At 61.2% G+C, this 27,117-nt stretch overlaps 1 protein-coding gene across 3 annotated transcripts in view; it reads left to right on the top strand.

Moving 5' to 3' along the window:
• Nucleotides 1-26,832, top strand: part of ADAP1 (ArfGAP with dual PH domains 1) — a 43,682-nt gene extending 16,850 nt beyond the window's left edge. The window contains exons 3-11 of one of the 3 annotated variants that reach the window (XM_036315464.1): nucleotides 2,344-2,435; nucleotides 7,747-7,829; nucleotides 13,075-13,187; nucleotides 13,734-13,880; nucleotides 24,981-25,064; nucleotides 25,302-25,364; nucleotides 25,834-25,902; nucleotides 26,146-26,374; nucleotides 26,456-26,832. In XM_036315464.1, coding sequence (XP_036171357.1) covers nucleotides 2,344-2,435; nucleotides 7,747-7,829; nucleotides 13,075-13,187; nucleotides 13,734-13,880; nucleotides 24,981-25,064; nucleotides 25,302-25,364; nucleotides 25,834-25,902; nucleotides 26,146-26,374; nucleotides 26,456-26,484 — 909 coding nt within the window. In that variant the 3' untranslated portion in view covers nucleotides 26,485-26,832. Of the gene's footprint in view, nucleotides 1-2,343; nucleotides 2,436-7,746; nucleotides 7,830-13,074; nucleotides 13,188-13,733; nucleotides 13,881-24,980; nucleotides 25,065-25,301; nucleotides 25,365-25,830; nucleotides 25,903-26,145; nucleotides 26,375-26,455 lie in introns of all 3 variants that reach the window. The other 2 variants (XM_036315463.1, XM_036315465.1) reach the window with 2 other exon arrangements.
• Nucleotides 26,833-27,117: the final 285 nt, after the last annotated feature.

The raw sequence follows: 27,117 nt of genomic DNA, 5'->3' as shown, positions 1-27,117 counted from the left end.
AGCATGTGAGCTGTCCGTCTGGCTTCCCTCCTGCAGCAGCGGGTCTTTGAGGTTCTTCACACTTGCTTTCTTGGCGGCACCCTCTGAAGCACAAACGCGTTTAATTTTGAAGAAGTTCCATGTTTTTCTTTTGTTGCTGGTACTTTCGGTATCAGATCTAAGAAACCATTTCCTAAGCGAAAGTCGAAAAGATTTCCTCCTACGGTTTCCTGAAATGATTCTTAAAAGTACCCCATGATTTTTTATTTTAGTTTTTAGTCTTTGCAGTCAAAGGTGGGATATTTTATTTATTTATTTATGTGTTGTCTGAGTTTGACTTTTTTTTTTTACTAGAAGCCCAGTGCACGGACTCATGCACCGGTGGGTCCCTCAGCCTGGCCTGCGCCCTCTCACAATCCGGGACCTCCAGTGATGTCGGAGAGCCGCTTTCCTCCCGATCCCCACAGGGCAGGTCGAGGGCCCCCACCAGTGCATGAATCCGTGCACTGGGCCTCTAGTATGCATACAGATCTTTGGTTAATCCAGGAGTGAGCAAACTTTTTGACTCAAGGGCCACAATGGGTTCTTAAACTGGACCGGAGGCCGGAACAAAAGCATGGATGGAGTGTTTGTGTGAACTAATATAAACTCAAAGTAAACATCATTACATAAAAGGGTACGGTCTTTTATTTCAATAGTTTTATTCATTTCAAACGGGCCGGATCTGGCCCTTGGGCCGTAGTTTGCCCACGGCTGGGTTAATCTCTTCATGCCCTCACCCTCCCCTCTGAGATTCATCAGTCTGTTCCATGTTTCCATGCCTGTGCATTGAGCGCCTGCCCCCTGGTGGTCAGTGTGTGTCAGCTACCGGTTGAATGGTCATTCGGTTGCTTAGGCTTTTATATATATAGATTGTTGAAAGTATTACAGATGTCCGCTTTCACCGCCCCCCCCTTTGATTCCCTCCACCCGGCTCCGGTTCCCTCCCCAGGCCTTTCCTGAACTATTGTCTGTCCATGGGCTATGCACATGTGCATATAAGTCCTTTGGTTAATCTATTCCCGCCCCTCCTCCCATGATTTTTGGTTAATTCTCACTCGAGGATAATTTTTCCATTGATTTTTTAAAAAACAGTGTTTTTATTGATTTCAGTGAGGAAGGGAGAGAGAGATAAAACATGGATGAGAGAGAATCATTGATGGGCTGCCTCCTGCACGCCCCCTAATGGGGATCCAGCCTGCAACCCAAGCACGTGCCCTGACCCGAAATTGAACTGTGACCTCTTGTTCACAGGCCAACGCTTAACCAATGAGCCACACCAGCCAGGCAAGGAGACAGTGTTTCTGCATAGAGAATGCACAGTTCTCCTTAAGCTGATTCTTAGGCACAAAAATCATCAGCGGACTTTCCTTCTGTTACACCTGCTGGAGAACAGCGACCATTTTATTTATTTATTATTTTTTAAATCTTTTTTCTAACAGCAACTGATATTATTTTTTATTTATTTTTTAAAAATATTGTTTTATTGATTTCAGAGAGGAAGGGAGAGGGAGAGAGAGATAGAAACATCCATGATGAGAGAGAATCATTGATGGGCTGCCTCCTGCATGCCTCCCGCTGGGGATCAAGCCCACAACCTGGGCATGAGCCCTGACCAGGAATCGAACCTGGGACCCTTCAGTCTGCAGGCCAGAGCTCTATCCACAGAGCCACACCGGCCAGGCCGTGACCATTTTGGAACTCTGCCTTGGTGGCAGCTTTCTGCTGAAATGTCTTGTTGGTGGTGTTTTCCAGTTGGTCTTTTTGGGTCCCCCATGTTCAGGATCCAATGGTCCTCAAAGTGCAATGACTTCAGGGGCCGGGCTTTCTGTTGGAGATCAGACACCGAGGGCCTGAAGCACAGGGGGCCCTCTTCTCCCTTGTCCTCGAGGCCCCTGTGTCCAGGCACCGTCACCGGCGTGGTCCCCTCTTTTCCCTGCCACCTCCTGCTCTGCCCTCCTTCCCATGTTCCCCATCCCTGTGGCCTGTGTGCCTCAGCAGGTCGGCAGCCTCGTGCGGGGCTGTCCGCAGGGCCCTGCCTGTGTCTGGCACACGCTGGCTGCTCCCTAAATAGGGTCCCCTGATTGAACAAGCCAGGCCATGGGGGGCAGATGTGGGCGCCTCAAGGGGGAGCAGCCGGCAGTGGGGTCTGAGCCCTTCCCAGGAGGCTCCCCTCTGTGCACCCTCCCAGGGCCCCTGCCACCTGCGGGGAAAGGGCAGGTTCGTCCTCCTTACCCCAGATCCCCCTGGGAGAGGAGGCGCTGGGAGGTCCCAGCCCAGCACTGGCCAGGCCCTCAGTGCTCTGACCCGTCCTCTCTTTCCCAGTTCATGGCCGCCCACGGGAACGACGCTGCCAGGGCCACATACGAGTCCCAAGTGCCATCTTTCTACTACCGGCCCACGCCCTCCGACTGCCAGTGAGTAACAGATGGGCTTTGTCGTCGCTGGTAAACAGTGGGGGGGGGGACAGCTGTGGAGGACCACGGGGCGGGGGGTGGGGGGCGGGAGGGGAGGGAGGGCGGGAACAGCTGCACCCAGAGAGCTGGAAGCTGGGCCTCGGCTGCCCAGGGCAGCCCCACTCAGCCTCCTTGCTTGGTTCTTGGAGAGGCGGCTGGGGCCCAGGCACTGAAGGGCGGTTTGCAGCTGGTAGCTCAGCCCCTGGGTTCTGGAGCCTGTGAGCTGCCGTGTGTGCGGCTCGCCTGGCCCAGGGGCGGCCGTGGCCGGGGGACCCTGCATCCCTCACTCATCTCCACGTGCCTCCATGGGCCTCATAGGCTGTGCTCTGCCTGGGTGCCCTGCCAGCTCTGAGCTTCTCCCTCCTGTCTCGGCTGGATGCTCGTCCCCACTCCCACCCGCAGTGCCCTGCCTCCCGGTGCCCTGTCCCCAAGTGCCCTGTCCCCCCAGTGCCCTGTCCCCCAGTGCCCTGCTCCCCAGTGCCCTGTCACCTGGTGCCCTGTCCCCCAGGTTCCCTGTCCCCCCAGTTCCCTGTCTCCCCGGTTCCCTGTCCCCCAGTGCCCTGTCCCCAAGTGCCCTGCTTCCTCCGGTTCCCTGTCCCCCCGGTTCCCTGTCCCCCTGGTGCCCTGTCCCCCAGTGTCCTGTCCCCCAGTGCCCTGTCCCCCAGTGCCCTGCCCCCCGGTGCCCTGTCCCCCCGGTTCCCTGTCCCCCCAGTTCCCTGTCTCCCCGGTTCCCTGTCCCCCAGTGCCCTGTCCCCCTGGTGCCCTGTCTCCAAGTGCCCTGCTTCCCCCGGTTCCCTGTCCCCCTGGTTCCCTGTCCCCCGGTGCCCTGTCCCCCTGTTCCCTGCCCCCCGGTGCCCTGTCCCCCGGTGGCCTGTCCCCCCGGTGCCCTGTCCCCCCGGTTCCCTGTCCCCCAGGTTCCCTGTCCCCCCGGTTCCATGTCCCCAAGTGCCCTGCTCCCCCTGGTGCCCTGACCCCGTGCCCTGCCCCCCGGTGCCCTGTCCCCCCGGTTCCCTGTCCCCCCGGTGCCCTGTCCCTCGGTGTCCTGTCCCCCAGTGCCCTGTCCCCCAGTGCCCTGCCCCCTGGTGCCCTGTCCCCCCGGTGCCCTGTCCCCTGGTTCCCTGTCCCCCCGGTTCCCTGTCTCCCCGGTTCCCTGTGCCCCGGTGCCCTGCCCCCCGGTGCCCTGTCCCCCCGGTGCCCTGTCCCCCGGTTCCCTGTCCCCCCGGTTCCCTGTCTCCCCGGTTCCCTGTCCCCCAGTGCCCTGTCCCCCGGTGCCCTGTCCCCCGGTGCCCTGTCCCCCGGTTCCCTGCCCCCCAGTGCCCTGCCCCCCGGTGCCCTGTCCCCCCTGTGCCCTGTCCCCTGGTGCCCTGTCCCCCCAGTGCCCTGTCCCCCGGTGTCCTGTCCCCCCAGTTCCCTGTCCCCCTGCTTCCCTGTCCCCCCCGTTCCCTGTCCCCCTGGTTCCCTGTCCCCAAGTGCCCTGCTCCCCCTGGTGCCCTGCCCCCCGGTGCCCTGTCCCCCTGGTGCCCTGTCCCCCCAGTGCCCTGTCCCCCAGTGCCCTGTCCCCCAGCACCCTCAAGCCTGGCTCCCTTTCTCTTTCTCCTGAGGCCCCACCCTCCTCTGGCCCCTCACAGGGGGGACACTTAGAACTTTCCTCCTGGGATCCTGTGGGCTGGAGGCTCCTTAAGGGGGAGCGGCCCCTCAGATTCTCTCTTCCCAGCGCCCAGCACAGGGTGGGCACCCCTGTGGGTTCTGGAAGTCGGGTGAGTGCAAGGGCCTGTGGCCCCAGGTTCTCAGGGAGGGGCCCTGGGAGACCCTCCCACATGGCTCCCCCCTCCCCACACTTCTCATCTCTGAATCAGTGCCCCCCCCCCCCCATGCCCAGGTCCCTCTATGCTCCCCAGCGGGACTGGCCCTCCGGTCACTCAGGCCCACCCCACGGTTGCCCCTCCCTGCGGGGCCCACACTGCTCAGGCTCGGAGAGAAGGGGAATGAGCCCCTCCTTGGACCAGGGAGCCAAGTCCCGAGGGGTTGAGTGCTTCCCAGGGTGACCCGGGCCCCAGCCAAGGAGCTGGGACCAGGAAGGGGGTCATCTCCACCCACGAATCCCCCTCCTGCCCCTCCCAGGCCAGCGATGCGAATCCCCGCCTCTCCCGGCAGCCCCCCTGCACACTGACCACCCCTGTGGGTGTGGGGCGGCGCTGCTTCCGTTTTGGTTAGAGGAGGAGAGGAGGGTGGGCGCTGTTGCCATCAGCGCACCAGTCCGGTGGAGGCGGGAGGCAGGCCCCGACACAGGTGGCCTGCTCTGGCCCTCGCATTGCCCATGAGACCCCCAGAGGCGCTGACGGCATGTTCTCGAGCTCGGCCACTTCTGGGCCCAGGGAAGCCGGCCCGAGCTGTGGCCTTGGATGCACCAGCCACCAGGCAGCTGTCCTGAGCTGTGCCGTGGTCGCCGGCTGCAGGTGCCCTGTGGAGGGTCATTTGCCTCCTGTCCTGTGTCTCCCGCCCTTCTGAGCCTGGGACAGGGACAGACTGACCCCAGGCTGTGTCCTTGCTGGGATGCTGGCACCCGGTGTGCTGTGCTGATGGGTGTTAATGCCCGTGTACCCTGTACAGGCTGTGGGAGGGCGGGAGGGGTAGGTGGAGCCGTGTCCAGGCTGTGGGAGGGCAGGCAGGGTAGGTGTTAATGCCCGTGTACCCTGTACAGGCTGTGGGAGGGCGGGAGGGGTAGGTGGAGCCGTGTCCAGGCTGTGGGAGGGCAGGCAGGGTAGGTGTTAATGCCCGTGTACCCTGTACAGGCCGTGGGAGGGCGGGAGGGGTAGGTGGAGCCGTGTCCAGGCTGTGGGAGGGCAGGCAGGGTAGGTGTTAATGCCCGTGTACCCTGTACAGGCCGTGGGAGGGCGGGAGGGGTAGGTGGAGCCGTATCCAGGCTGTGGGAGGGCAGGCAGGGTAGGTGTTAATGCCCGTGTACCCTGTACAGGCCGTGGGAGGGCGGGAGGGGTAGGTGGAGCCGTGTCCAGGCTGTGGGAGGGCAGGCAGGGTAGGTGTTAATGCCCGTGTACCCTGTACAGGCCGTGGGAGGGCGGGAGGGGTAGGTGGAGCCGTGTCCAGGCTGTGGGAGGGCAGGCAGGGTAGGTGTTAATGCCCGTGTACCCTGTACAGGCCGTGGGAGGGCGGGAGGGGTAGGTGGAGCCGTGTCCAGGCTGTGGGAGGGCAGGCAGGGTAGGTGTTAATGCCCGTGTACCCTGTACAGGCTGTGGGAGGGCGGGAGGGGTAGGTGGAGCCGTGTCCAGGCTGTGGGAGGGCAGGGAGGGTAGGTGTTAATGCCCGTGTACCCTGTACAGGCCGTGGGAGGGCGGGCGGTGGTCTGATCCCTTGTGTCTGAAGGGCAGACAGTAGCCCAGGGCTCCCTGTGGGACAGGCCTGCACCCGCCTCCCGCAGGCCGAGCCCCTCCCAGCTGTGAGCCACCAGGTGCCGCGGGGACGAATGGGGTGATGTGAGCGCGAGGGTGAGTGCGTGGCCCAGCGTGAGTTCTCCGGACAGTGGCCCTCCGCTCCCTCTGGCCGAGGGTTGGAGCCCTGTGAGCTGGAATCGGGAAGAAGCAGGCGGCTCTGAGGGTCCTTTGGGGGGCGTGGGGGGTGCTGGCCAGTGACCCAGGGCGGCGGGACCCAGGATCTTCCTGTCCCACTGGTGCTCGGTTTTCGGGTCTCGATACTGACAGCCATACCCTCCTCTCCATCTCACTGGCGGCAACAGCCCGCCCCCCTCCCCCGCCCCCCACACCGCTTCCTGTGAGAGGGCTGGGCAGGCGGAGGAGGGCCTGTGGGCGCCCCTCTCACCCCGGAAGTCTAGAGCCCTGTCTGCAGGGCCCACCTCCTGGGGTGGGGGTGGGGCGGCTGAGAGCCCAGAGACCAGCCTGTGACGGGCGCCTCCCTCAGTGCTGGACGCTGGGCTCCCAGCAGGCCTGCGGGCCTCCCAGGGCCTCTCTCCTGGGCGAGTGGCCAGCACCGTCTGCATCCAGATGTCCCCTCGATCGGGCCGCCCCACCCGCATCTTAATTTACTACCTGCACCAGCCTGTCCCAAAGGGGCCCCTCTGAGGGCCTGGGGTTAGGTTAGGGCGGGGGGGACGCAATGCAGCCCCAGCAGCACGTGAGGAGGAGGCCGAGGCAGCCGCGGGCCAACGTCCCGGGTCACCTCCCCAGGAGGCAAGCCTGGCCCCCTCCGGGCAGGGTGTCCTGCAGCAGGAGGGGGTGCAGAAAGGCGCTCGGGATGGCGGTCAGACCCCAGAACCAGCGCGCGGGAGCCCAGGAAATGAGCCGGACCGTGTCCGCATGGGCCTGTGGCAGGTGCCCCCCCCCCCGCGCCCCCAGCCCCACCCCCTGCCCCACCCCCGCCCTCCAGCTCCAGGGGCAGCCCCTGCTCCGGGTGCAGGAGACCTGTCTGGACTCCAAGGGGCCCGAGTCCTCTGAGCTGCCTCAGCCAGAGGGCCCTTCCCCGCCCGGAGCCACGGACCCGCGGGGGCGGGGCCTCCCGTGGGCGGGGCCTCCCTGTGGGCGGGGCTGCAGTGTGGGTATCTCATGGTGGGCGGAGCCTCCCTGTGGGCGGGGCTGCAGTGTGGGTATCTCGTGGTGGGCGGGGCCTCCCATGGGTGGGCCCTCCCGTGGGTGGGGCGGGGCCTCCCTGTGGGCAGGGCCTCGGTGTGGGCGGCGCCTCAGTGTGGTTATCTTGCTGTGGGCGGGGCCTCACCCTGGATGGGGCGGGGCCTGACCCTGGATGGGCGGGGCCTATCCCTTCTCCAAGTCCCTGCAGGAGTCCTGCCTCCCGCACAACCAGGGGCGCCTATTAAAGGGAAAGCCGTGCCCCGCGCCCCTGCCCCGCACCGCGCGCCCTGCGCTGCCTGAACACAGGTGCTCAGAGGGGACACGTCCCAAAACCGCCGCCTGCGCGGTCGGTCGGGGTTCGCGGTGCGGGTCCAGGGGTGACTGCGAATGGGCCCCGGTTTCTATGGGGGAGGGAACGTTCTGGAACTGGTTGCGGCGGAGGCTGCACCCCTGGTGACTATACCGAGACCAGGAGTGGTGACCCGACGGGGAGCGTTAGTCCCGGGGTTTGGAAGGGGAAGCGTTAGTGGCAACGCATCTGATCAGCAAGAGTTTTAGCACCGAAGCTGGGCCTGGCCTGCGTTTGGGGCCTGGACACGCTCCCGCCTCTCTGGCCGCGGTCCTCCGGGAGCCCGGTCCACGCGGCCGGCTCAGGCCCCTGTGTCTGCCCGCAGCCTCCTGCGCGAGCAGTGGATCCGGGCCAAGTACGAGCGGCAGGAGTTCACGGACCCCGAGAAGCAGGAGCCCTACTCGGCAGGTGAGCGCTGTGTCCGCCTCCGCCCTCCGGCTGCGGGCCGCCGGGACCCGGGACCGGGACTGGACGGGCGGCTCGCGGGTCTGAACGCGGTCAGGCGCAGGGCCTCCCGGCTGTGAGCTGGGCCACCTGCTGCTCGAGTCCCTCCACTCGCAGCCAGGCCCGGAGGCGTGGGGACCGCAGGGCTGCCTGTGCGACCCCAGGGCTGCGGGCCTCTTGGCTGGTGTGGGAGGCACTGCAGGGCCGGGTGGGGGCCGAGGGGGACCTTGTGGAGGTGGCCGTGCCGAGGCTGTCACGTCCGTGGTGTGTGCGGCCTGGAATGGGGGTGTGAGGGGCGGTCCCTCCACACGCCGTCTCACGCCCACGGCTGCACCAGGCTCAGGCCGGGACTGGTTCCCACTTCCAGTCTGCGGTCCGAGGCAGCGAGTGGCTCTCTGTGCCAGCGCTCCTGTAGGCAGCCACTCCGGTCCCCCCTCCCCCGCTGATCCCCCCTCCCCCTCTGACCCCCCCTCCTCCTCTGATCCCCCTCACTCTCTCCTCCCGTCCCCCCTCCTCCGGCCCCCCTCCCCCTCTGATCCCCCTCACTCCCTCCTCTGGTCCCCCCTCCTCCGGCGCCCCCTCCTACAGTCCTCTGCCTCGACACCTGGCCACCGTGTGTGTAGCCCTGACTCAGTCACCATCACCCACACAGCCACTTCCTCCTCTGCTAACATCCCTGACATGGGGCTGGCCAGGGGGGGGGGGGTGCCCATGGCCTGCTGTGCCTGTTTAGCCCCCGGGACCCTCCCACGCTCCGCCCTGGCCTGCACCCGCCTGCTTGCTCTGGAACCCCAGGCCAACGCACCCCGAGTCCCTGTCTCCGGTGTCAGTGTCTCAGCAATTGATAACGATATGGGGGCGACCTCATTTCCAGCGGGGGGGCGGGTGGTGGTGGTGCAGGTGCGGCTGACACAACATGGCCCTGAATTTCTGTGTCTATTTTCAATTTCGGAAGCTTTGGTTGTAAGTGACAGAAATCCAACTCAGGTGTAAGGACGAGAGGAAAGGTGTGGCTGACAGTCGGCTGACAGCCGGGCTGCCTGCAGGCTCGCTGGGTCCAGGGCTCAGTCCGTGTTGTCAGGCTCAGGCTCCGCACGTCCACCTCTGGTTCTGCCTCCCTGGGTTGGACCAGCCCTCCTGGCACCTGCAGCCCCGCAGGTCCCGACGGCACCGGTCGTGCGGGCTCTGTGTGCCGAGGGGCTGTGTGACGGTCACAGACATGGGAGGAGGTCTGGTCTCTGGCTCGATGGGTTGGGTGGGCGTGTGACCTTCGCCAGGACGTGATGTGTGCCCTCAGACCCGGAGTTGTCCTCAGGGGAGGAAGGGGGCGGGGCTGGGTTCCAGAAGCAGCGTGTGTGTGTGTGTGTGTGTGTGTGTGTGTGTGTGTGAGAGAGAGAGAGAGAGAGAGAGAGAGAGAGAGAGACAGACAGAGGACCCCCAGCCGTGGCTCTGTGCATGGGTCCCACCCAAACAGTCTCTAAACTCACCTGCTCATGACAGAGGCCTCCCCTCTCCTCCTGTCACCCCAATGCCTCCCGCAGCTCGAGTCTCTGGCCAGGATGACAGCAGCATCAGGGGTGTCCGGTCTCCCGGCCAGGATGACAGCAGCATCAGGGGTGTCCGGTCCCCCACAGCCTGGACTGCCTGGCCGGCCAGGGCCTCAGACCCGAATCCTGCCCAGCACTCAGCTGGATGAAGTGGGCAACCCCCAGCGCCTCCAGCCCCGCCCCCCAGCCTTCCTCCCCTTCTCCTCCTGCCTCACCACTGCCCCTGTGCAGGCCTGGAGGGCAGGCCGAGAGATGAGCCCCCTACAGGGGGGTGATGGCCCCAGACCCCAGCCCAGCCCTGGGTCTGGTCTGTGAGGGTTCCCCCCGCCCTGTGAGGAGCTGGGACTCCCGGGGGCACTTCCTGCCATGCCTCTGGACTTGCCACCAGATCTGCACACTTTCGCACGGAGGCGCTCACGCGGAAGGCGGAGTCCCCGGGGGAGAAGGGGAAGCGCCTGGCTCACAGGCTGCCGCGTCCTCGTCTCAGGAGCCTCGCTCGCCCCGGGCATCGCAGGGGCAGTCCTACGGCCGGAGAGGCTCCTGGTGGCCGCAGTGGACAGTCTGACCGACGACGAGATGAATAACGACATAAACGTCCGTGGTCCACACAGACAGATGGGTGAACCAGGGGGTGGGGGACGCATTCTCACATCAGAAACCAGCTAACAAGCGCGGAGAAATGCAGATGTGGAGGCTGCGTGGAGCCAGGAGCCTCACATGGACAAGACCTGCGTGACACTGGCCTCCGAGGGTGTGGTCCCGCTGCTGAGGACAAAGGGAAAGGTACTGACTCCCAGCAGACCCCCTTCCTGGGTGACCAGCTCTAACTCACACGTCACCACAGCCTCACCACCACGGAGTTTCCACCATGGAGTCTCCACCACAGTGTCTCCACCACGGAGTCAGCACCACGGAGTCACCACCACGGAGTCTCCACCACGGAGTCACCACCACGGAGTCTCCACCACGGAGTCTCCACCACAGAGTCACCACCACGGAGTCTCCACCACGGAGTCAGCACCACGGAGTCTCCACCACGGAGTCAGCACCACGGAGTCAGCACCACGGAGTCTCCACCATGGAGTCTCCACCATGGAGTCAGCACCACAGAGTCTCCACCACGGAGTCACCACCACAGAGTCTCCACCACGGAGTCAGCACCACAGAGTCTCCACCATGGAGTCACCACCACAGAGTCTCCACCACGGAGTCAGCACCACGGAGTCTCCACCACGGAGTCACCGTCCTACGCTGACAACATGCACAGAAACAGAAACAGCCTGAGGGACACTGGACAGCCACTAGCCAGCATCCTTCAAGTGCATCCTGAGCGTGAAACACATGGGAACCGGGGTGCAGGGCCTGTGCTGGTGGCAGGTGGGCAAGGGCCCCTTTGTGCCCAGGACAGGAGTTCTGTTGGCTGGGCTTTGATGGCAGGCCACGGCGGCGGCAATGGCAGCCCTGGGGGGAGCATGCAGCCTCCCTACCTCCCTCGTCACTGCACGGGCTCTCACAGGCCAGGCAGGACCTACTGTCAGGGAGCGAGGGTGTGGCCAGGGGACTGGCTCCAGGTGGGCCCATTAGGGCAGGTGCCAGCCTGGCACTCCCCATCGCACCTCACCAAGGCCATGTGGGCGGTCCCTGCCCAGATTCCCAGAGGCCCCTGTCAGCTTGGGCGACCCTGGGACCGGCTGCTTCTGGCCCCTCCCCCCCCCCGCCCGCCTCCAGCCGGAGCCTCAGGGGCGCAGACAATGCCCCGCTTTCACCCGCAGACAATGCCCCCGTCACCCACAGACACAGCGCTTCCCGCGGAGGCTGGGCCCCCCGCTGTTCCACCCTCCGCTGCTCCTGGGCATGAGCCACTGGCTGTTAGAGTGGGAGGTCCGGCTTCCCCCCCCACCTCTGTCCTGAATGTCACAGGGACCTGGGGGCGCAGTGGAGCCAGGGGCTTCCTGACGGTGACAGAGCCTGCCTGTGCCTCGGTTTCCCTGTCCGTGTAGTGGGGCCGTGGGGCCCAGTCTGGGGTTATTGTTGGAAGCCGTAAGTGACGTCAGTGCGGGCACACAGTGGGCCCACAGCATCCCCCTGGCGGCTGGTGGGGGGTCGAGTCGTTTGTGAGGTTCAGCTGGGAGACAGGCGCACTGACTCTACCCCCTGAGATCCAGGCATCTGCCCCCCGAGATCTGGGCATCTACCCCCCCCCCCCCCGGGATCTGGGCAGCTCCCCACTGGACTCGGCCCTGAGCCCCCCGTCCTGGCAGCATGTTCCACATGGGTGTCGGGGTTGCTGTTCTCCTGTGGGTCTCAGGGTTTGGGGCATCTGGGTGGGGAGGGGGTGATCTTGGGCTAATCTGGCCCCGACCCCAGCTCTGCCAGGTGCCAGACACCTGGGGGGGGCGTCCACAGGCAGGTGCAGGCAGAGGGCGCTCCAGAGGCCGGCCAGCCCATCGAGAGCACGGGGTCTCCTCTGTGTGCCCTGTGCTGGGTGCTGCCGGGATCACTAGGGGGTGAGGGTGACCCTGGGGAGCCCAGGCTGGCCAGACCCAGCCTCCCCATTAGCCGCCTCCCCCCCAGGGAGCAGTTCTCTGCTGGCTGCTCTGTGTCAGGAAATATCTTCGGGCCCTGGATTCCCTGTGCACAAAATGAGGACACAGCCCAGCGCCCCCATAACAGAGCTCTGGGCCAGAGCCCTGCCACCTGGCCCCCCTGCTGCAGCTCACGGCCAGGGACCCTCCTGGCAGTTCCTGGTTGAGTGAAGGCACGTGGGGCCTGGCCCACTGGGTGAGCCTGGTGAGCCCCTCTCGGGGGACCCAGTCCCTCTCGGGGGGCCCGGTCCCTCTCGGGGGGCAGGTCTCTCTTGGGGGGCACAATCAAGCTGTGGGGCCAAGCCCCAGGCCCCTCGGGCTGGGCTGTGTCTCTGGGCACCACACTCTGCACCGTGGCTGCAGGCTGCTGGGCCTGAGCCCACGGGGCTGGATGCTGCGACGCCCCACGCCCCACCCCGGGGCGCAGGCTGAGGGCCGGGAGCTGTTGCTGTGGGGCCGAGTCAGTGCCCAGGCAGCTGCTGTCGGGCACCTGAGTGAGGCTCCTGGCGGTGCAGGGGCGGGAAGCACCGGCTGGGAAGCCTGGCTGTTGGTCTCTGGATGGGGGAGGCCTTAGCACGGCTGACGGGAGGTGGGGTCACGGTGGGCCACCCTGGCTGCCCGGCTGTCCTGGGCTCTGCTGCCACCTGCTGGGCCTGGCGGGCAGGGCAGGTGGGCGAGGGCTCCAGGCCTCTGACCACGGTTCCCCTTCTGCCAGGGATCGAGGCGGCCTCGGCCAGGACTGTCGCTGAGCCTGTGTCCTCCTCTGTCCAATGGGGACAAGAACAGGAGGCGCCTCCTCTGGGGATTGAGGAGATGAGCGGCGTCGGGTGCTGGGTGGGGCCTTGTCCGGGGCGATGCTCGGGGTCGGGGTGAGTGGGTGCCGTGTCCGGGGGCCCTACTCCGGCCTGTGGGAGAGGCTGCACCCCGAGCACTTGCCCCGAAGGCCGGTGGACGGTTCCCTGGGCCGAGTGCTCACGTGGCCAGTCAGCAAGCACTCCCGGGGGCCGTCTCGCTGCGGCCACATGGAGGCTCCGGCCCCGGCCACTGGACTCTCTGACCCCGTCCCTCTCCCCCCAGGATACCGAGAGGGTTTCCTCTGGAAGCGCGGCCGGGACAACGGGCAGTTTCTCAGCCGGAAGTTTGTGCTGACGGAGCGTGAGGGGGCCCTGAAGTATTTCAACAGACATGATGTGAGCGGGTGGGGCAGCAGCGCTGTGTCCATGTCCTCAGCTGCCCGCACATGGCTCTAGGGGACTTCCTCTTCCTGAGGGACATGCCCCCCGGCACCCCGTCCAACGCTGGGTCTGTCACTGCGAGCCAGGCCTGGGGTGCTGGGAACAGGGATGCGGGCACCTCCCTGGTGGCATTTCCAGGCCTCAGAGGGACAGGACCACACATGCTGGGTTGACCCTGGGTCCCCCAGGCAACATGTGGGGAGGGGTGCAGGGACCCCAAGGCCCTGCAGCTGGCAGACCCACCCGTAGACTGGTTCCAGCTCAGAACATCCCCTGAGATGCAGTGACCACGGGGCCGGCCGGGCACAGGGCGAGGGAGCCACGTGCTGCAGGCAGAGGGTCCGCCCACTGTGGCGCGCCCGTGTCCTCTCTGCCAGGAGCCGCACTGGACTCCAGGCCAGGAGCCCAGGCCCAGGGGGCACCCGCGCGCCCACCCTGCCCACGCCCTTGAGTGTGGAGACCCCCTGCCTGCCTGGCGTTAAGCCTGGCCCTGCTTTGCAGGCCAAGGAGCCCAAGGCCATCATGAAGATTGAGCACCTGAACGCCACCTTCCAGCCGGCCAAGATCGGACACCCGCACGGCCTGCAGGTCACCTACCTGAAGGACAACAGCACCCGCAACATCTTCATCTACCACGAGGACGGGAAGGTGGGCGCGGGCTGGGCGGGTCCTCCTGTGTGTGTGTGTGTGTCTGTGTGTGAGAGTGTGTATGTGTGTGTGTGTGTGTATGTGTGAGAGTGTGAGTGTGTGCGTGTGCGTGAGTGTGTGTGTGTATGTGTGAGTGTGAGTGTGTGTGTGTGTGAGTGTGTGTATGTGTGTGCGTGTGCGAGTGTGTGTGAGAGTGTGTGAGTGTGAGTGTGAGTGTGTGTGTTGTTGGGCTGTTCTGTGCTGAGACAACCTGAGCTGTAAATTAACGTCTTCCCGGGTCTTTTCTGAGCCTTTTCTGGTCACGTGGTCACTTTCTAATTCCCCTGAACACGCAGCCTCTGAGTGTCCCGGTCTTTAATGTCTGGCTCCCCAAAGGGAAAAGCAAAGAAAGAAGGGGCGAGCCCAGTGGGCGTGGCTCAGTGATTGAGCACCCACTAGGACCCAGGAGGTCAGCGTTCGATTCCCGGTCAGGGCACAGGCCCGGGTTGTGGGCTCCGTCCCCAGTGGGGGGCCTGCAGGAGGCAGCCGGTCCATGGTTCTCTCCCATCATTGATGTTTCTCTCTCTCCCTCTTCCTTCCTCTCTGAAATCAATAAAATAATATATTTTTTAAAATGAAGGGGCAAAAAGAGGGCACTGGCCCTTTAAATCCTTGGACGTCCCTTTGGCTGGAGGGGAGGTGGACACCGTGACCAGAGCCCCAGCGACAGAGCACAGGCCGCGTCTGAGGAGGGGCCTTGCCCGCCGGCTCCTGCCAGCCCAGCGTGTGCTGGTCGCTCCGGGCAGGTCAGCGTTTGGAGTTCACTGTCCCCCCTGCAGCCTCAGCTCCCAGGCCGGGCAGCGGGCCCCGCAGTGGGTGTGCGGGTGGGGGGACGGGGTCCCCGGCTCCTGCTCCGCCTCCTCCCAGAGTCCTCGTCTCGGGGGTTCTCATTGACCTGTCTGCGCGGCTGTGCCATGACCTCCCATGGAGGACGTCCCCCAGCTGCCCCGTCGCCGCCTCACACTCACACACACACACTCACACACACACTAACCCTCACACACACACACTGACACACACACCCTGACACACACACACTGATACACACTAACCCTCACACACACACACTCACACTGACACACACACACTGACACACACCCTCACACACACACACACACTCACACACAGACACTCACACTGGCACACACACTAACCCTCACACACACACAGACACACACACTGACACACACACTAACCCTCACACTCACACACTCATACACTCACACACACACTAACCCTCACACACACACTGACACACACTAACCCTCACTCACACACACTGACACACACTAACCCTCACACACACACACTGACACACACTAACCCTCACACACACACACTCACACACAGACACTCACACTGACACACACCCTCACACACACACACTCACACACAGACACTCACACTGACACACTAACCCTCACACACACAGACACACACACAGACACTCACACTGACACACACACTAACCCTCACACACACACACACAGACACACACACTAACCCTCACACTCACACACACACACTCACACACACTAACCCTCACACACACTGACACACACTAACCCTCACTCACACACACTGACACACACTAACCCTCACACACACACACTGACACACACTAACCCTCACACACACACTCACACACAGACACTCACACTGACACACACCCTCACACACACACACTCACACACAGACACTCACACTGACACACACACTAACCCTCACACACACACACACTAACCCTCACACACACACACTGACACACACTAACCCTCACACACACACACACACACACACACACACTGACACACACACACTCACACACACTGACACACTAACCCTCACACACTCACACACACTGACACACTAACCCTCACACACACACTGACACACACTAACCCTCACACACACACTCACACACAGACACACACTGACACACACACACACACACACACACTCTGACACACTGACACACACACTAACCCTCACACACATCACACACCACACACACCCCTGACACACACACTAACCTCACAACACACCTCACCTCACACACACACACACACTGACACACACTAACCCTCACACACACACACACTAACCCTCCACTCACACTGACACACACTAACCCTCACACACACACACACTAACCCTCACCACACACACACACTGACACCCTCACACACTCACACACACTGACACACACTAACCCTCACACACTGACACACACACTGACACACTAACCCTCACACACACACTGACACACACACACACCCTCACACACACACACACACACACTCTGACACACTGACACACACACACAAACCCTCACACACTCACACACACACCCTGACACACACACTAACCCTCACACACACACAACCCTGACACCACACACGAACCCGCACACACACACACCACACTCGACACACTCACACTAACACACACACAAACCCTCACACACACACACACACTGACACACACTAACCCCACACACACCCCACAACCCTCACACACACACACACTGACACACACACTCACACACACTGACACACTAACCCTCACACACAGACACACACACTCACACACTCTGACACTCACACTCACACACACACACACACTAACCCTCACACACACAGACACACACTCACACACACTGACACACTCACAGACACACACACTAACCCTCACACACACACACACAGACACACACTGACACACACTAACCCTGACACACACACTAACCCTCACACACACACACACACACTCTGACACACTCACACTAACACACACACTAACCCTCACACACACACACACACACTGACACACACTAACCCTCACACACACACTAACCCTCACACACACACACACTGACACACACCACACACACTGACACACTAACCCTCACACACACACACTCACACACTCTGACACTCACACTGACACACACACACACTAACCCTCACACACACAGACACACACACACTCACACACACACTCTTCACACACTAACTCACACACCACACACTACACACACACACACACACACACACACACACACTGACACACACTAACCCTCACACACACACACTGACACACAGTAACCCTCACACACACACACACACTCTGACACACTGACACACACACACTAACCCTCACACACTCACACACACACCCTGACACACACACTAACCCTCACACACACACACACGACAGACACACACTGACACACACACTAACCTCACACACACACCCACCACTCTGACACACACTCACACTCACACACACACTAACCCTCACACACACACCACAACTGACGCACACTAACCCTCACACACACACACACACACACACACACACACACACACACACACACACACACACACACTGACACACTAACCCTCACACACAGACACACACACCTCACACACACCTCTTGACACTACACTCACGACACCCACAACACTAACCCTCACACACACGAGACACACACACACTCTGACACACTCGACACACCTACACACGCTAGCCACTCACACTACACCCATCACACCCACACTACACACACCCACCCTGACACACATACACACTACACCCATTGTACACACACACCCTCTCAACCCCGCACCACCCTAACACCACACTAACCCTCACACACACACACACACTGACTTGCACACTACACCCAATCACCACACCGCACTCACCCTCACCCTCATCACCCTACACACTCGGCCCCCTCACTCCTCACACACCCGGACACACTAACCCTCACACACACCGGAACACCACACTCTCGCCACACCCCTTGGCACCCACTCACATTCACCTCTATCCCTCACCCTCACAGACACACACCGCCATCCCCACACACCACCCCACTCACCCGCACACACACCCCCCCAGACAACCATACCGTGCGCACATAACACCCACACAGACCACACGAACCCGTCCCTCCAACACTGGACACCCCAAACCCACCACCTCACACCCACACTGACACACCACTAAACCCAACAACTAGTCCCGCTCTTACACCCTAACCCCACAACTACACACCTCACACACAATCACCACTCACTGACACCACATCTACTGATACCACCCACACCCCTCTCTTCTAACACACACACGGACACACGCACGCACCCCGCAACTATCAACATTCATCCCTCCAGACCTCATCCACTCTCCACACATAGAGCTTCTAACAGTCTCCACTCCCTCACTTCCATACTAGTCTACTGCCACACGGAACTCACAACACACACGAACCCGTCCACCACACACCGGGGGGGGGGGGGAAACCACACAGCATCACACACGGACCACACGCACAGAACGACACATCTCCTCTACATCGGAACCCGACCTAATCTCTGTCTACTATATCACACCTACAGACACCATCACCCGGACAACTCTAAATACAACTCAGATTCAATTTACCTTTATTTGCCTTCACACCCTACACACCACACCGGACACATCCTCTCTTGCTCACACGAAACCCGCACACCACCAACACACACACAGACACACGACCCCTCCAGCCCTCTTACCCACACACTGACACACCTCTACGAAAACCAGCACCACACGCACACACACGGGACCACACCATCGGAACCCGCACACACACTCCCTACTGACACCACTCACACTAACACACACCACACTAACCTCACAACACACACCACTAACCCTCACACAGCACACACACGCTACACACCGCACACGAACCACACACTGCACTCAACCCTCACACCCACACACACACTGACGCACTCACACTACCCACACGCACACTACACCCTGACACACTCACAGACACACACCACTAACCTCACACACACACAAGACACACACTGGACACACACTAACCCTTCACCCCCCACACCACACTGACACACACACTTAACCTCACACCACACACACACAGACACACTAACCCTCCCACCCACACCACTGACACACACTCTACCCTCACACACTCACACACACTGACCACACTAACCCCACACCACACAACAGACACACACTGACACACTAACCCTCACACCCACACCACACTCACACAACCACTCTGCCACTCACACTGACCACACACACTAAACCTTCACACACACACACACACTGACCACACACACTGACACACTCACACTGACACCAACAACACTAACCCTCACACACACACACACTACCTCACACACACACCCACTGACACTCAACACACTCCACTCTAACCTGACACACACACACACTAACCCTCACACACACACACAGACACACACTCACACCACCACTGACACACTCACAGACACACACACTACCCTCACAACACACACCACAGACACACCACTGACCACACACACTAACCCTCACACACAGACACACACACTCACACACACTGACACACTCACTCACACCACACACCCTCACACACACACACATCACCCATGACACACCAAACTAACCCGCACACAACCTAACACTCTGACACACTCACACACACTGACACTGACACACTCACCCTCACACACACACCACACTGACACACACTACAACACACACACACTGGGGCAACACTAACCCTCACACGCACACCACACTGACACACACTAACCCTCACACACACACTAACCCTCACACACCACACACACTGACACACACACACACACACACACACTGACACACACCACACCACTGACACACTCCCACTAACCACTCACAACACTCACACACTTGACCACACACACACTAACCCTCCACACCACACACACACACACTAACCTCACACACACACACACTGACACACACCACTCACAACACACTGACACACTAACCCTCACACACACACACACTCTGACACACTGACACACACACACACTAACCCTCACACACACAGACACACACTCACACACACTGACACACTCACAGACACACACACACTAACCCTCACACACACACACAGAGACACACAGACACACACTAACCCTCACACACACACACACACTGACACACACACTAACCCTCACACACACACACACACTCTGACACACTCACACACACTGACACACTAACCCTCACACACACACACTAACCCTCACACACACACACACTGACACACACTCACACTGACACACTAACCCTCACACACAGACACACACACTCACACACTCTGACACACTGACACACACACACTAACCCTCACACACACAGACACACACTCACACACACTGACACACTCACAGACACACACACACTAACCCTCACACACACACAGACACACTGACACACACTAACCCTCACACACACACACACTGACACACACACTAACCCTCACACTCACACACACACACAGACACACTAACCCTCACACACACACACTGACACACACTAACCCTCACACACTCACACACACTGACACACACTAACCCTCACACAGACACACTCACACACACTCTGACACACACTGACACACTAACCCTCACACACACACACACTCACACTCTGACACACACTGACACACACACACACCCTCACACACACACACACACTGACACACACTAACCCTCACACACACACACACACTCTGACACACACTAACCCTCACACACACACTGACACACACTCTGACACACACTGACACACACACACTAACCCTCACACACACACACACTGACACACACACACACACACACACTCACACACACTCTGACACACACTGACACACACACACTAACCCTCACACACACACACACTCACACACACTCTGACACACACTGACACACACACACTAACCCTCACACACACACACACTGACACACACTAACCCTCACACACACACACACAGACACACACACTCACACACTCTGACACACACTGACACACACACACTAACCCTCACACACACAGACACACACTGACACCTGACACACACACACATGACACAGACACAAACACACCACTGACAACACACAACTAACCCTCACACACACAGACACACACTGACACACTAACCCTCACACACACACTAACCCTCACACACACTCTGACACACACACACTGACACACACTAACCCTCACACACACACACTCACACACACACACACACACACTGACACACACACACACTAATCCTCACATACACTGACACACAAACCCTCACACACACACACTGACACACACACTAACCCTCACACACACACACACACTGACACACACACTAACCCTCACACACAGACACACACTGACACACTGACACACACACACTAACCCTCACACACTCTGACACACACACACTGACACACCACTAACCCTCACACCACACACACACTGACACACACACTAACCCTCACACACACAGACACACTCACACTGACACACACACTAACCCTCACACACTGACACACTCACTGACACACACACACTAACCCTCACACACTGACACACACACACACACACACACACACACAGACACACACTAACCCTCACACACACAGACACACATACACACACACTCTGACACACTCACAGTGACACACACACACACTAACCCTCACACACACACACACTGACACACACACTAACCCTCACACACAGACACACACTGACACACTGACACACACACTAACCCTCACACACACTCTGACACACACACACTGACACACACTAACCCTCACACACACACACACACTGACACACACACTAACCCTCACACACACAGACACACTCACACTGACACACACACTAACCCTCACACACACTGACACACTCACTGACACACACACACTAACCCTCACACACTGACACACACACACTCACACACACACTCACACACAGACACACACTAACCCTCACACACACAGACACACATACACACACACTCTGACACACTCACAGTGACACACACACACACTAACCCTCACACACTGACACACACACTAACCCTCACACACACACACTGACACACTGACACACTGATACACACACTCTGACACACACACTGACACACACAGACATACACACAGACACACACACACTGACACACACTGACACACAGACACACACACTCTGACACACACTGACACACACACACGAACCCTCACACACACACACACTGACACACTGACACACACACACTGATACACACAGACACACACACTCTGACACTGACACACACACACTAACCCTCACACACACACTGTCACACACACAGACACACACTAACCCTCACACACAGACACACACACACACTGACACACTGACACACACACTAACCCTCACACACACTGACACACACACACACTGACACACTCACACTGACACACACACACTAACCCTCACACACACACACACACTGACACACACTGACACACACACTAACCCTCACACACACTGACACACACACTAACCCTCACACACACACACACACACACTAACCCTCACACACTGACACACACTGACACACACACACTGACACACAGACACACTAACCCTCACATACTGACACACACTGACACACACACTAACCCTCACACACACAGACACACACTAACCCTCACACACACTCTGACACACACTGACACACACACTGACACACACACTGACACACACTAACCCTCACACACACACTGACACAGACACACACACACTCTGACACACACATTGACACTAACCCTCACACACACACTGACACACACACACCCTCACACACACTGACACACACACACTCAAACACTGACACACACACTGACACACACACACATTGACACACACTCTGACATACTGACACACACACTAACCCTCACACACACACACACACTGACACACACTGACACACTGACACACTGATACACACTGACACACTGACACACACAGAGATACACAGACACACACACACTGACACACACTGACACACAGACACACACTCTGACACACACTGACACGCACACACTAACCCTCACACACACACTGACACACTGACACACACACACACTGATACACACACTCTGACACACACACTGACATACACACAGACACATACTGACACACACACACTAACCCTCACACACACTCTGACACTGACACACACACACTAACCCTCACACACACTGACACACACACACTGACAAACACTGACACTCTCACACACACACACACTCTGACACACAGACACACACACATGCTGACTCACGCACACTCACTGACACACACACTCACACTAACACTCACATTCACACACACTGCGAGGTTGCCCACACCTGTTCTCCGCGTTTCCCTGGCCGTGACCACGTGTGTGCTGTGACCTGAGCCAGAGGGCACACTCGTTTCCTTTCCTTCCCGCGAGTCTTATTGTCCCTGGAGCTGACGCCGTCTTCCCCACGCGGCTGCCTGTGCGCTTATACCCGCCCCCCCCCCCCACACACACACACACTCACACTCACACTCACACTCTCTCTCCACTGATTATCTGAGGCCGTGGAGCGAGCCGGCCCGGCAGCGGGCGTCTGTCCTGCAGCCGACTCACTCCTGGGCGGACCGTTTCCGCCTCCGCTGGGGACACCCATCAGCAGCTCCGGGAAGAGCGAGGCCCCGAGGACCCGGCCCCTGTGGAGCCCGAGCTCCTCCGATTCCGTGGCCGGACCTGGACTCGGGCTGGAAGGCGCGGCAGCACCGACCCTTGGACCAGACGGGTCAGCCCGCTGCTGGGAGCCGCCCGTCCTCAGGCCAGAGGCCGGGCCAGGAGCCGGGCGGCAGGCAGGCTCCTCCTTCGCCCTCTCAGTTCTCTTCTCTCCGACTCTCCTGCGACTCAGACGCCGGCCCGCAGCCCCTCCACGCCCCCCTCGTCCTGCCCCTCTGCTTTCCGGGAGATGCCTCCAGCTGCCTTCCAGGCCTGCTTCTGTTCTTGTTCTCCGTTGGTGACCGGGTCAGAGCGGCTGCCCTCTAACACCCGCGCTCGGGCCTGTCCGCCTGTCTGTCTGTCTTGTTCGCGGGAGGTTGCCTGACACTGGGAGCTGGTCAGCCCCGGAGGAAACGCCTCCTGCCGGCGCCCGGAACCAGCACAGGGCCCGGAACCAGCACGGGGCCCTTGGCAGGACGGGGCCCTTGGCAGGACGGGGCTCCGGGTGGGGTGCACACTCACCTTCAGCGTCTGGACAGGTGTCCCCATGCACACTCCCCTCCACACTCTCCTCCACCCTCTGCAGTCAGCCTCCAGCACCCGTGGCGGGGGGGACAGCCAGCAGGTCTTTGGCTCAGATCCCCTCCCACACCCCAGACCCGTCTCCCCCTTCTCAGCTCCTGGGGCTGTGACAGGCTGGGCTGCCTCTCGGCTCTCCTCCCCCTCCCCTTCCTCCCCCTCCTCCATCTTCTCCCCCTCCTCCTCCCCTCCCCCTCCCCCTCCTCCTCCACCTCCTTCCCTCCTGGGGTCTGGCAGGAGACAGACATCAGTCGGAGCCAAGGGACTAAAATGCCAGCCAGGGAGTGAGAGCGGACAACAGGGGGAGAGTGACCGAGAGGCAAGGACAGCGGTGAGAGAGGGGGAAGGGCACGTGCAAAGGGCCTGTGGCGGACAACACGCATCTCTGAGAAGGTGACAGGGCGAGTGGAAGGAAGCGGTGGCCCTGCTGGAGCCTGTCCTGATGGGAGGTGCAGTGGGCAGGGTGGGGGTCATGGCTGATGTGAACTTCCGGGGACCCTCCAGCCCCCCATTCTCAACGCTTCCAGGAAGGGCCCGCAGGAGGCCGGCAGGGCTTTTTTTTTTTTTTTTTTAACATTTAAAAAATATTTCTCTATTGATTTCAGAGAGGAAGGGAGAGAAACATCCATGAGAGAGAATCATGGATCAGCTGCCTCCACACCCCACCCTGGGGATCAAGCCCACAACCCGGGCCTGTGCCCTGAGCGGGAATCGAACCCCGACCTCCTGGCTCATGGGGTGATGTTCGTCCACTGGGCCAGCCGGCCGGGCGGAGGGCAGGACTCTGGCGAGGCCCCTGTGCGGGTGGGGTCGCCGTAGGAGGCTGTAGCCCACACCCGCTCTGCCCCCAGGAGATGGCCGACTGGTTCAACGCGCTCCGGGCTGCCCGCTTCCACTACCTGCAGGTGGCCTTCCCGGGGGCCAGTGACGCTGACGTGAGTGGCGGCTGCCGCCGTTGCCCTGGGCTGGTGGGCTGGGGGCTGACCAAGGCCCACGTGGGCCCCCAGAGGCCCCACCCCGATACCTGTGACCCCCTCCCCACTGGTGGCCCCCTGACCTCTGTGGCCCCCTGAAGTGACCACAGCAGCCCTCCTTTATTCTGAGGCTCTGCCCCAGCTGCAGGGTGGGGCTGGCGGGGAGACAGCCGGGACAGCAAGGCCTTTCCCCCCCAGCTGGTGCCGAAGCTGACCAGGAACTACCTGAAGGAGGGCTACATGGAGAAAACCGGCCCCAAGGTGCGTCCCATCGGCTCCCAGGCCTCCTCGCTCCATGATCGGCCTCCGTCATGGGGGTTGGGGGTGGAAGTGGAAGGGCAGCCACACTCCGGCCAGGCCTCGACCTGCCTGTGCATTGCTAGCGGGTCATCTGGTGTGGATGGTCCAGGCCCCCAAAACGTTTTGTAAGAGCAGGGGCCCCACTGACCCAGGACCAGGGGGAGCGGACCTCAGGTCAGGCCCCACCTGGGCCCACAGGGAGGGCGAGGCACCGGCGGGCGGGAGGTGCAGGCTGGGGGCAGTGGAGGGAGGGGCACAGCGGGAGGAGCGGCAGGTGCCAGGCCCTGGGCAGGTGCCCACAGGAGCACGAGGGGGCTGAGCTGCTGGGTGATGGACCCACGGCCCTGCCCCCGCCCGCTGCGGAGCTGTGGTCACTGGGGGAAGGGCCGCATCAGGCCAACCGCCGGCCGCCGGCTCTGACCCACAGCAGACGGAAGGCTTCCGGAGGCGCTGGTTCACCATGGACGACCGGAGGCTCATGTACTTCAAGGACCCCCTGGTAGGGCAGGGCCGCGGCCGGGCAGGCAGGGGGACGTGCCTCCTGCTCCCGCACCCGAGACCGGGCACCCACGCGGGGCAGCTCTGCTGCGGGGGAGGGAAGGCTGGGGGTCCCGGCCGTGGCCCCACCAGCCCTGCGTGAAGCTGGGTTTGGACAGGGAGGTGCCCCGAAAACTGCCCTCGTGGCCCCACGCCCGCGGGTGGCGGCCTGAGGGGCTGCCGGTCAGCCTGTCCCCACCCGCAGGACGCCTTCGCCCGGGGGGAAGTCTTCATCGGCAGCAGGGAGAGCGGCTACACGGTGCTGGACGGGCTCCCACCGTCCGCCCAGGGCCACCACTGGCCCCACGGCATCACCATCGTCACGCCGGAGCGCAGGTTCCTGCTGGCCTGCGAGTCCGAGCCGGAGCGGCGGGCGTGGGTGGAGGCCTTCCGGAAGGTGGTGGACAGGCCCATGCTGCCCCAGGAGTACGCAGGTGAGGGCCGGGCAGGGCTGGCGGGGGGCAGCGGGCCACCAGCATGGCCGTGCCCAAGCCCAGCGCCTGCCCCTTTTCCAGTGGAAGCTCACTTCAAACACAAGCCCTGAGGGCTGGTCCCGGGCCGAGGACTGGACTCACCTGGCCTGGCCGTGGGCTGCGGACCGAGGAAGCCGCCACCAGCCCGAGGACAGCCCAGGCTCCGTCCCGGGGGCCGTCTGGGCTCCGTGGGGCCCTGAGCCGTCACCACCAGGACCTGCTTCTCCAAAACCTCATCGTGGGCCAACCTGTCTGACCTCTGACCCCATCATGCTGCTGTCCCTCCCTCCCCACCCCGGCCCACTGACCACCCTTCCTCCCCTGCCACCCACCCGCCTGAGGACCCACCCCGACCACGGAGGCTGGACTGTGGGGCAGCGGGTGGCCTGCAGGACCCCTGTACTGCCCACCTCCCCTCCCCTCCCCTCCCCTCCCCTCCCCTCCCCTCCCCTCCCCCACCCCCTCAACAAGTATTTATTGAGCCTCTGGTGTGTGTTAGTCGTGGGGTCCGGGGACTGGAGGGGGGACACAGACCTGGCCCTCAAGCCGTGGGTCCTGGGGTCAGAGGCCCCCATCTAGTGCCCAGCCCAGGCTGCCTGCACCGAGCCCCCAGGGGCACCTCACAGACCCAGTTCAGGACTCAGCACTGCCCAGTGACCCCCAGTCCCAGGCCTGACCTTGCTGTCTGACCACTTGGAGGAAGG

Source organism: Myotis myotis, unplaced genomic scaffold, assembly GCF_014108235.1.
Source record: "Myotis myotis isolate mMyoMyo1 unplaced genomic scaffold, mMyoMyo1.p scaffold_m19_p_6, whole genome shotgun sequence".
Lineage (NCBI taxonomy): Eukaryota > Metazoa > Chordata > Mammalia > Chiroptera > Vespertilionidae > Myotis > Myotis myotis.
The sequence above is the reverse complement of the archived record's forward strand: the minus strand, read 5'-3'. Positions and strand labels throughout refer to the sequence as shown.